The 11,238-nt window shown below is 62.7% G+C and overlaps 2 protein-coding genes across 5 annotated transcripts in view; both read right to left on the bottom strand.

Annotated features, from left to right (window-relative positions):
- The window catches only part of P4HB (prolyl 4-hydroxylase subunit beta), a 9,691-nt gene extending 7,023 nt beyond the window's left edge, over positions 1-2,668 (bottom strand). The window contains exons 1-2 of the mRNA XM_006912153.2: positions 2,456-2,668; positions 1,103-1,309 (exon numbers count right to left, since the gene is read on the bottom strand). Of these exons, the coding sequence (XP_006912215.1) occupies positions 1,103-1,309; positions 2,456-2,603 (355 nt within the window). The 5' untranslated portion in view covers positions 2,604-2,668. The remainder of the gene's footprint in view (positions 1-1,102; positions 1,310-2,455) is intronic.
- Positions 2,669-7,618: 4,950 nt separating this feature from the next.
- ARHGDIA (Rho GDP dissociation inhibitor alpha) overlaps positions 7,619-11,238 on the bottom strand; it is a 4,996-nt gene continuing 1,376 nt past the window's right edge. Inside the window, exons 2-7 of one of the 4 annotated variants that reach the window (XM_025047004.1) lie at positions 11,172-11,174; positions 9,774-9,989; positions 9,571-9,654; positions 9,234-9,310; positions 9,069-9,132; positions 7,619-8,987 (exon numbers count right to left, since the gene is read on the bottom strand). In XM_025047004.1, coding sequence (XP_024902772.1) covers positions 8,788-8,987; positions 9,069-9,132; positions 9,234-9,310; positions 9,571-9,654; positions 9,774-9,963 — 615 coding nt within the window. In that variant the 5' untranslated portion in view covers positions 9,964-9,989; positions 11,172-11,174 and the 3' untranslated portion in view covers positions 7,619-8,787. Of the gene's footprint in view, positions 8,988-9,068; positions 9,133-9,233; positions 9,311-9,570; positions 9,655-9,773; positions 9,990-10,508; positions 10,534-10,773; positions 11,117-11,171; positions 11,175-11,238 lie in introns of those variants that run through there. The other 3 variants (XM_006912152.3, XM_015589801.2, XM_025047003.1) reach the window with 3 other exon arrangements.

The following is an 11,238-nucleotide window of genomic DNA, read 5'->3' as shown; positions in this document are numbered from 1 at the left end:
CGTGTGGGGGACGCGCGCCTCAAAGGAGGCAAAGGCAGCGGGTACCTCTGGGTGGCAGAACTACAAACCACTTTTCTTGTCTGATCTCCGCATTTTACAAAATTTCCTTGACCTGTGCATTTATTACACGCACGCACACCCCCCACCCCAGGGGTCTCATACCAGGCTTTGTCTTAACTGGAGATAACGTGAAAATAAAGGAAGGAAAAAGGGGAAGGAAAAAAGAAAAAAGGCTGGTTGCTACGCCAGTCTCGAGGCCAGCTGCCTTGAGGGCGGGTTGCCCCAGCCTGCTGCCCTTGCCCTTCACACCTCCTGGACCCAGGACCACCGGAAGCAGAGGTGACAGTCCTCCCGACACCGAGGCTGCCGGCTCTTCCCTCCCTCACGGGGCTTGACTACCTGGCCCAGCGTGAGGGCTGCCGAACCTCACGTAAAGGGTTCTGCCAAGTGGCAGCAGAAAGCTGAGTCATCAGTCACAGGTGGGGCTGGGAGAATCTGATCTATAAAACCTACAGCTTCGTGACGGGTCCCTCGGAGCTTTGGACGGGGCACTTCCTGTTCCCAAAGCAACACGGCAATACCCGGATGATAAAACAGCAGCCCGGAGAGGGGACCAGAGCTGCTGACAGCAAAACTGACAAGACCGGCTGCTTGAGAGAATTCTGACGGACGAGCCACGGAACCGGTTTTACAGACAAAAGATTCTCCTTTTGTCACAGGTGCTGCCGGGGCTGCGAAGGGGCCCAGCCCCGTGCGGCAGCCTCAGAGCAAGCGCACAGCAGAGGGCTGCGTGGCTGGCGGAGCTGGGCTTCGATGCAGGCTCTGCCATGGCGGCTGTACGCCTCGGCTCTCAGCGGCCAGCGTGGTGGCCAGCACAGCTGGCGGCACCCGCCACACTGCTGCTCAGCCTTTGGACAAGCCTCAGCCCGCTGTGCACCCCTGGGTGCCCTTCTGCCCTCGAGAGGTGCTTCCGGGATGAGCTCGCAGAATCCTCCGAACCGAACTAGAGCAAGAACTCGGCCCGAGGAGGCTCCCCTCCACGTCTCCGCAAATGGGCCTCCCCACCCGCGGTGTCCTCCAGACTGCAGGGCCGCGGTCACACCTGTATACTCCCTGGGGGAAGCCGTGTCTCCATTCTTGAAGAACTTGATCGTAGGGTAGCCGCGGACGCCATACTGCTGGGCCAGGTCAGACTCCTCCGTGGCGTCTACCTTGGCCAGTCTGATCTCGGAACCTTCCGCCTTCAGTTTTCCAGCCGCTTTGGCATACTCGGGGGCCAGGGCCTTGCAGTGGCCGCACCAAGGGGCATCTGAAAAGGAGAGCGAGACGCTGGAGAGCAGCACCAGCCCCAGCTCCTGGCCTCCCACCCCTTCTCCCGGTGCTTCGCTCCGTGAAGACCTGATCTCCTCGCCCAGATGACCCCTCCGAACGCACAGGGCTGAGCTGACAGCCCGGCGCTCTTGGGCAATATCGGGACAGAGGCGGTGCCTGACAAACCAGCACCACCCCCCTCTGCTTCGTCACTGTTCAGCCCAGGAAGACAAATGCTGTAATGATTAGCAGCTCCCTACCACCTGCACGCAGACCACTGGGGCAGCCCGCGTCCTGGAGTTTCCCTCAGGAGCGCTGAGAAGTTCAGAGGCTGCCGCTGCCACACCGAGTTACGCCCAGTCCTGAGTAGGTGACACACATCTGTGCACACCTGCCCAGAGACTCGTACTTAGATCTGGCCCTGCACACTGGGGACCAGACCGCCTCCCAACCCAGGTTAGCAGCTGTGCTGGGCCTAAGACTTCCATCCCTGACAGTCAAGGCTCAAACACTCAGAAACACAGAGGTCTGGGTTCTGGCGGGAGATACGGTACCATCCAACGGAGCGTCGCTGCCCTGGGTTGGAGGTGGTGCGGGCAGGAGCGGGGCACTTCAGGGAGCAGTTAGGGGTCTGGCCCCGGGCCTATTCCTTTGTATTTGTGGCAGCTCACACAGGCGACCATGTTTCCCCTAGGCTAACGGAGGGACCCTGCCAAGTGGCTGTCAGGCACAATGGAGTCCTGGCTCTCAGCTCTGTCACCCTTAGGGTCCGGCTGTTGTCCCCAGAACGCCGGCAGTGCAGGGACAGTGACAGCAGGTCTGTGGGCTGTTTCAATGGAGGATGAGCCTGCCTAGGGGCTGGGAGCCAGCCTGTCCAGGGTTGGCCTGAGCGTTGACAGCCCTGAGGACCCCAACCCACTGTGAGGTTGGAGGAGGGAGGGTGGAGAAGGAAGCCCGGCCCTCTGTCCCGCGGCCCGATCAGTCCCCACTCTGTTCCCTCTGCGCCTCCTCCGTCCGCTGTCCCCGCCCCGTTTCCCGCTGCGTCCCCAGCCTTCCACCCCTGGACCTCCACGGCCCCCTGCGTCGCTCGGTCCCGGTCCCTGTCACCACCCTGCGACAGCGGCGAGGCCCGGACGGCACTCACAGAACTCCACCAGCAGGTACTTGTGGGCCGCCAGCGCCTCCTCGAAGTTGCCCTTGTGCAGCACCAGGACGTGGTCCTCCTCGTCGGGGTCGGCGCCCGCGCGACCTAGCGCGGCCAGGGCCAGGCAGAGCAGAACGCGGCGCAGCATGTCGGCAGCGGGAGCGGCGCTTCAGTTGGCGCCGCCGGACAGCGAGGCCTCGAGAGCGCGCACCGCCCGCCCCGCTCTTATAAACCCGGCTGCCCCCCGCGCGCCCGCGTGCGCCCGCGCCCGATTGGCCAGCCACTCCGGGGCTCGCCTCCGCCGCGCTCTGATTGGATGTCCACGCCGGCCCCCGCCCTGAATTCGGGATAGCTACGGAGGCCTCCTGTGCCCTGGCCCGGGATTGGCCGAGAGGGTCGCGCTCGCACTCTTCCCCAGCCTCTCATTGGCTCTCAGCGCAGAACTTTCTCTCCCTCGACTTGTGACTGGCGGCTTTCTCCTACACTTTCCTCGGGTCTGGAATGGCTGCCACTTTCGGAGGCCGCGGCTCTGCGGCTCCCGATTGGCCAAGAGGTGCGCGCACCCCGCGCGATCCTTCGTCGAACGTGGCAGTGGGGCGGAGTCCGCCGCCGAGGGGCGGGGCTGCGCCTGCGCCTCCGAAACCCCTCGTGTTGCATTCTGACTGGACCGCGTCTCCGTAACTGGCACCGCCCCCGGCTCGGCGAGCCGGAAGCTGGGCTGACGCAACTTCCGGCGCGCGTGAGGTCCGTGTGGCTCCTGCCCGAGAATCTAGGCTCGGGCGCGGCCGGTGACTGGCCGGCCAGTTCTGTACCAGCGGCTGGTGGAGCGGGGAAGGCCGAAACCGGACACGATGGCGCCTGGGAAGATCACGGGGAGGGGCTCCGGTGCTGGGCCCGGGAATTGAGATTCCTAGGCCCCAGCGCGAGCGCCTACACAGGGCGGGGTGGAGGAAGGGGAGGTTGGGCGGGTCCAACCTGAAGGTCCAGAAACCGAGAAACCGACCCAGGGTGCCCCGCAGAAGTTGCGCAAGTGCTGGGGCCGGCGGCGGCCGGGGAGGAGCCCTCGGCGCCCCCAGTCCCCCCGGACGGAGGACCTCAGGGCCGACGCGTCCCTTTCTTCCCCTTGGTTGCCACATCCTACGAAGCCATGCGATGCTTCTCAGGCGCTGTGGGCAGCTGCCGCAAAAGGCGCCCACGGCCCCACGCAGCTCCCTCCGGACTCGCGCTGTGCACGGTGGTGGCTCGCTGCCACCGAGGCTGCTGGGCGCTTGAGGTTTCATTGGCCCGACTGAGATGGGCCCAGAGTGTAACATCCACCGGGCTCAAGGCAAAGCGTACGGCCAGGGAATGTACGATATTCCCTTAATGACACATTTTGACATGTTGGAATATTTGGTGCTAAATACAGATATTAAATCAATCGGGTTCATTACATATGGTAGAGTAAAAATAAGCAATTTCACATGCTTTAAGTTTTTTGTTTTTTGTTTTTAACGTGGTTTCTAGGAAATTGAATACACGTTGCTCACATTTTATTTCTGCCGGAAGGTGCTGCCTAGAGGGATCCGCTCTCCCTCTGCTCAAGGCCTCCCACCGGCGGCCCCCGCCCCATTCCTCCGACCCTCCTCCAGGAAGCTTTCCTCTTCATTTATAGTCACTTCCTCGTTTGTGAAACGCACCACCGCCGATTTTAAGACTTCAATTTAATAATTTGGCAGAGAAAAACACTCCTATATTAGATGTACAGGTTGACTAATATCCTAATTTCAGAAATAGTGAAACTGCATTTTTACTTTTGAGAGTTTGCATTTGTTAATACGTTGCTTTTGAAGGCATATTCTCTATGTGGGACTCCTCCAACTAGAACACAAATTTGTGAAGGTCACTACCAAGTTCTCTGTGTGCCTCCCGCACTTCCAGTAGAGCACGGGTCAGTCAGAGGTGGCTGTACCTGCTGGGATACCTGTCTGCTTCACCGGGGTGACTTTACAGGAGCTGGACTTTCCTGTGTAGAAAGGCTACAGACGAGCCTCAGCGGTGTTCCCTCCACCCCAGCTCAGTGGGGCCTTGGGTGCTCACTCTTCATAACTAGTAATTGCAGGCACAGCTCCTCTGCTCCTGGGGACAGGTGTGGATTGCCTCTTGTCCACTGCCCTAACCCCCAAGGTTTTTATAATTGCCATGACCCTATTTTACAGACCACAACTTGGGGCCTGAGACACGGGACATTTGTACCGTATCTAGACCAGAAGCATTCATGAGGTCAGAGTTTAGATGCCCAGATATTGGGGCTCGAGCATTTTTGGCTGGTGGGGCAGAGCGAAGGGATTTGCGACACCATGACGATTACTTTGCGGTGGTTTGGAGGCAGCGTAGTCCCAGAGCACACAGTGGAGAATTTGCAAAGATGGGAACACTGGGGATGAGGGGAGCGCAGCCCAGGATCCAAGCTGCGGACTGTGCTCGAGCCTCCCTCTGGATGTTGGTCTCCATGGCGGAAGCTGAGGGCAATTGGAATACACCATGCGGATATCGGATATGGACAGGGCCAGGTGGCCACAGCCAAGTCGTCGCTTTGGGAAAACCAGGGCTGGAGTGGGAGCTGGAAAATGGGGTTCTCAAAGCTAGAGGGAGGCCTGGTTTGGGGCTCGCTTGGGCTCCCATCCGGGGTTGGTCAGTAGCTGGGTGAGGGAGGTGTGGAGGTACACCCAGCCCCCCACAGCACAGGCCCTTTTGCTGAATACCTCTGCAGGCCTCAGCCCCAGGGTGGGGGTAGGGGGGGCTGCTGCTCACTCTTGTTCCCTGGCCCTGGGTTGGAGTTGCCCTGGGAGGTCAGAGCAGCCTGCCCTTGTGGCTGTGGCATCTCTTTGGACTGATAGCCATTGTAGGACGTCCTCCAGGAGTCTCGCATGCTCAGAGAAGGTACCCATTAAAAATCTGTCGAATTACTGAGTGACGAGATGTTTTGATAAATACTACTCTCAAGAGTCCTCAGAGTAAAACGGCTTCCTTCCCACCTGCAATGGGGGTGGAGGTATGGAGGGGTGAACAGCAGGCTCATGGACAACCAGGCAGTGCTCCCTGGCCATGAAACAGCCCCATGAAATAGCCAGGTCCCTACTACCAAGCAGCAGCGGAGGACGGAGGGCTGTGCCGTTGGTGACGCAGCCCGACGTGGGCGAGCTCGGGCACAGGTGAGCGCGGACCCAGGAGGGAGGCGTGTGGCACGCACGGCCTGGTGGACGGGCACGGGCGCTGGCTGCAGTGTGGGACAGTGCCGGGCCTGGGGAGAGTCTCGTCAGTCATAGTAACTGGTGATTAGGCGGTCACACCAAAGGCCCTGACCTGGCAACAGCTAGCACCCCTTACTGGAAAAAGGGCCCATCTGGGGGTGAAGAGGCAGAAGCTGGGGTGACTGGGGGTCATGGGGAGAGGGAGAAGAGCAGAAGGGACCACAGGCCCTGGCTCACTGGGGCTGGGAGGCCAGGCCCAGAAACACCGGGCAGTACAGAGGGCTCAGGGCAGGACTAGAGAACCAGGTTAGACTTGGGACCTGAGGGACACGTCACACAGTTCCTGCAGGTGCCACTTCATGTCACCCTTCCCCAGGGAGGAGCCAGAACAAAGTCCTGGCCGTTGGCAGTGTGCCTGTGCAACTTGGCACTCAGGGGCCGAGTTCACGTTTAACTAAAACTGGGAAGATATGAGAAAAACAGGAAGTGTTTTGTCCCAACAGAGTTTCAGCAGGCCCTGGTCCGACGGACTGACCTGCTGACAGCACAGGCTGCCCCTAGTGCCACACTCGCTGGACCCTCTAGGATGAGCTGGAAGCCGAGGTGGCTGCTTCAGCAGCTGAGACGTGCCGCGCCCGCGCCTGGCCTCTCCAGCAGTAGGGACGGAGGCCAGAGGTGGCTGCACGTTTCGTGGGAAAGGCCTGGGGCCCTGCAGCCTTATGCTGTGCAGTCTCGCTGCCTCCCCCTGCCCGAGCCTGGCCCCCTGGACAGAGGGCAGCGGTTCTGAGAGGCCGGGTAGGGTCTTTGTCCCTGTGAAATGGGGAGCCAGGGGCCTAGGCTGCTCTTGGATCTGTCTGGGCCATTTTGTCCTGTCATTTAGCCCGGGACCCAGCTTCCAGAATCCCACAGGGGTCCTGGTAAGAGGGCTGAGGAGGCAACCAGCCCTGAGGGAGCTGTGCTGGCACATGTGGGGGGCAAGAGGGTCTGCCCCAGGTGGCAAGGCTCCCTGTGCTGATAAGCATGGGAAGTGGCAGGCCCAGAAGGTATGGTCAGGACAGGGCTCTGGGACAGCAACGTCCTCCAGATAACTAAGTGACACATAACCGCTTTTTTAACGGGCTCAGACCACAGAAAGAGGGCAGATTTCAAAACCTGCACGGGTCAAGAAGGGGCATTTCTGGAACTTATCTGTTTGGCGCTTGATCACCCACCTGCTCTTTCCCATCCCGTGGCTGGGGAGGGGGCGTCAGGTACTGCGCACCCTTAGGAGTGATGCTCAGAGAGAAGGCAGCACTGTACCCACCAACCTGAGGTCCTGCAGAGACCCTGCCGGTCAGAGGGACCGGCCAGCCGGTGCTCCTGGCCCCTTTTGCGCCCCCACACAGCTAGGGATGCTGCCTCTCCCGCCGTGTGACCTCGCCCGCGCTGGGGTTTGGCCTGCCTTTCCCGGCCCGAGGCCTCCTTCCCCTCTATCCTCACAGCCCAGCCACGGGCTCGCCCACACACCCTGCAGACCCACAGCTTGGGGTCACTGTCCCTGGGACCCCTCAGACCCGGTCATCCCTTTGGTCCCCATGCGTGCTATGGCGGAGCTCAGGAGGCTTCAGCGAGGTTCCCCTTCTTTGGGGTTGGGGTGTTTCCGCAACCCGGGTGGCGACCAGGCCCCGGGTGACTGGAATGCGCAACGCCAGGGGGCACACTCCAGAGAGCTGGAGACGGGACTGCACCCCGCCCACAGAGCCCCAAAGGCCATTCAGGTCTGGGGCCTGTACCATGCACAGGGCAGCCCGCGGGTCATGCTTGCACAGACGGGGCTCCCTCCCAACGCTCTCCGTCAACAGCCCAGGGCCCTGGGGACCACACCAGGCCCCTGCGGGCAGCAGAGCCGGCCCCACCCTCTTCCACTGGGACACAAGCAGCAGACACTGGCTCCTCTGGGGGGGAGTTTATTTCCTGGTCTGAAAAGGAGAAGCAGGGACGGGTTCCTGTGTTCCAGCCCGGGCCTGACCAGCGAGGGGAGGGGTGGCACAGGGGACAGCTCCGACTGTGCATGCTTGGTCCCACGGGTGTCCTGGCTGGGTCCGGGGAGGGCCTGCCAGGGATGGTGGCACCGAGCCTGGGGGCAGAGGTGGCAGGCCAGCGGGCCCAGAGGACGGCACATATGGAGGCAATAAATACTGACAGGCCAGGCATGCCACTCCAGGCCGGTGGGCCCAGGTGGGACAAGTAAGGCTCGGCTGCTGGCTTTGTCCACCGAGGGCTGTCTGTCGGGGCTGTGGGGTCTGGGTCTGGGTGCTGCCCACTGGGACAAAGAAGGCAGAGGCATGAGGACACCCAGCCTCCCCGATGAGACTGGAGGCGACTTGAGTTTTGGCAATTTGGCTTTCCCTAAGCGCCTGGGACTGTCCCCACAGCCCGGGCTAGGGGAGGGCCACGGGGAGGGGGCTGGCCAGGCCCTGGCAGGCCGGGGAACAGCAGCAGCACATCCTACACCTCCCTGGGCGACCGGGACTGCAGCTGGGAAAGGGACTGGGGGAGACCACATGCTCATGCAGACACAGGGGTCAGAGATTAGTGACGGCCCCACGCACACGTTCTGCATGTTAAGGCATCATGGTTAGATGGTTACTGACAACGGTGGGCAAGCTGACCAGGGAAGAGTGACAGCTGGGGGACGGCTGGTCCCCACAAGGCCCTGCATCATGCACCCCACCCCCACCCCGCAGGGGGAGACGATGGGAGTTGGGGCAACTGAAACCACGAGACCCCATCCAATGCCCCACTGCCTCGGAAAAGCCAGGGCCTCAGGCGGGGTCAGGACAGGTGGGGGAACGTGGAGGGACACAGAGGGGGAGGGGGAGGCCTGGGCTACGGCCGTCCTCCCCTCACAGCACAGAATGAAGCAGCAGTGACACGAGACCACCCAGGAGGCTGGGGGCTGCAGGCTGGGGAGGGTCGAGGGGGGCCGGGCTGGCCGGGAGGCGGACCAGGGGGAAAGACCGCAGCGTGGGCAGGCGCCCTGTCAGCACTTTGGTATGGGGGTGGGGGAGGGGTGGGGGGTGCGCCCCGCCATCACCCTGCCTGCCTCCAGGCCTACGCTCAGTCCTTCCACTCCTTCTTGATGGTGAGATTCCACTCCCAGGACAGGTGATCAGTCTTGTCGTCGTCTGTGAAGCGGGACTTGATGTTGTAGCTCCCGCGGGCCAGCATGCCCTTCGGCGCCTCCTCCACGGGCGTCAGGAACTCGTACTCCTCGGCGCGCGGCCCGTAGCTCCCCACCATGTAGTCGGTCTTGTCGACTGCAGTGCGGGAGACGGGGGTCAGCGGGCAGAGCTGGCCGAGGGCGCACCCCACCGCCACCCTCCCGCCCCATCACTCACTCCTGACGCCTTTCCGGAACGTGTGCTGGATGTACTTCATGCCGGACACGATCTCTCGGTTCACCTGCGGCTCCTCTGCCAGCCGGGCTCAGCAGGGCTCAGCAGGGCTCAGCCGGGCTCTCCTGCCCCGGCCCCACCTGGTGCATCCTTGGGCCTCCACCTTACCCGGAAAGAGATCTTTATCCGATACTCCACACCCTCTTTCAGCACAAACGACTGCTTCTTGAAGCTCTCCAGGTCCCCTGGGTTCGGGAGGACACTGCGCTAGGAGGCTCAGCCACGGGAAGCTGCTCACCTCAGCACCCCCATCTGTGACTGTCCCTTCCACTCCCCAGACCCTGGCCCACACGGCCCCTGGCACCCCGACCCAGGCGCGGGTCCCCTCCAAAGCCCAAGCCAGAACCTTCCAAGGCCACTTGGCTGCACTTCCTGTGCTCCCCACGTGAGGGCGCCTGCTCTCCAGAGAACTATTTTTAGGGGCAGCCTCTGAGGTACCACTCACCAGACAGGTCCAGCTCCAGGGGGCCCGGGGCTGTGCTGCACACCAGGGTCAGGCGGGTCACAACAACGTTGGGGACATTGGGGTCTGTGGAGTGACAGCAGGTCAGAGCTCCACCTCCTCAGCATCCCACCTCAAGCACACAGCCTGGGGCCAGCAGGAGGAGCCAGAAGAGGAACAGGCGCCGCTCTGGGCCACCCACTCACCAGCGGCCACAGCCACACGGCCCAGCAGGGCCTCTTTGTACTTGCGCAGACTCTCGTCGTCCTTGTCCAGCTCCTGGATCTCCTGGATGCTCTTCTGGGCCGGGGGCCGGTAGCCCACCGAGTGCTCGTCCTCCTCGTTGTCCGCCGCAATCTGCGCCAACTGCTCGGCGGTGGGCTCCTGCTCGGCCATGCTGCCTCTAGCTGGATCTGCCACACCTGTGGGTGGGACAGACTATGGTGACCTGGAGGGGGCCGGTGTCTCCCCTTCCCACGAGGCCTCTGCAGGTGGTCAGGCCCCGCGTCTGCACCCGAGGGGGAACGCGCCTTCCAGAGCAGGTGGGCGGCTGCAGCCAGGCATCTGTAAAGGGCCCGGATGCAGGCTCCTGAAGCCCAGCGGGGCCACACTGACCTCTGCCCTGCCTACCTCTGGGGACCTGCTGAGACAGTCTGAGGACCCATGGGACCTGCAGCCTGCCCCCAGAGAGACGCAGCAACCCCAGCTCAGAGTCGCCTCGAGTTCTGCTGCTTGTCCTGAGTCACCCAGGTCCCCAGCCCCAGGGGTCCCTGCTGCTGGCTCAGGGAGCTGCTCCCCAACCGTGGACGCCTCGGACCTCGATCCAGCGGGGAAGCAAGGCCTCCATGCACGACACAAGTCAGTTCTGCCTCGCCGTGCAAATGCGAGGCTCTCCTGGAACTCAGATAAAGGGGCCAGCCTGAGTCCCACAGGTTTCTCACAAGGGCACGGGAATCCTGTCCGCCCACGTTCCTTCCTGTTGTGACGGTGTGTGACCTAGAGCTAGGACCTGCTGCAGCCTCTTGGTGCTCTCAGGACCCTCCTTCCGGACCCTGGTCCAGAAGAGTCTGCAGCAGCGCTGTCCAGCAGGAGCGGCACGACTGAGGCTATGGTTCCCTATCACACGCCCCAGGACCTCGGATGGGGTCGATGAAGCCCGCTCGGGTCCGCCCACGCCTATGGAAGGTGGGTCGGGGCCCAGCTGACCCCGGAACTCAGGTGGCCACGGGAAGGTAAACAACGCCTTTTCTCCGGATCCAGCCTGGCAGCCAGGACGTGCCCAAGTACCAGGTCTCACAAAGGGCCACTGGGCACCTAGAGCGGGCCGGCCGCCGCAGGCAGGGTGGGGCCGCCGGCTCTTCCAGGCCTCCCAGCCGCTTCCTCTGGAATTCCTGTAGAAGGCTCACGCCCTAACGCCACCCAGTGCGGCCGCAGGCGACAGGATCCTCCGAGAGCGATGCCGCCGCCCGTACTTTCGCTGGGCCCCGCAATCTGGGCCAGGCGCGGGGTGGGGTTAAGTGGGGTGGGGAGCTCGGGGATGTCCAGAAGACGGGCGCGCCTTCTTCGGGGTAAGGGCGTCAGGCCTGGTCCCTTCCCGCGCGCACCGGCTGGGAAGGTGGGCCCGAGGGCCACTGGCGCGGCCACAAAGGAGGCCTGCCCCAGCCCGCGCCC

The sequence above is a fragment of the Pteropus alecto genome, unplaced genomic scaffold (assembly GCF_000325575.1).
Source record: "Pteropus alecto unplaced genomic scaffold, ASM32557v1 scaffold134, whole genome shotgun sequence".
In the NCBI taxonomy this organism is placed as follows: Eukaryota; Metazoa; Chordata; class Mammalia; order Chiroptera; family Pteropodidae; genus Pteropus; species Pteropus alecto.
This window is presented reverse-complemented; position numbering and strand designations above follow the sequence as displayed.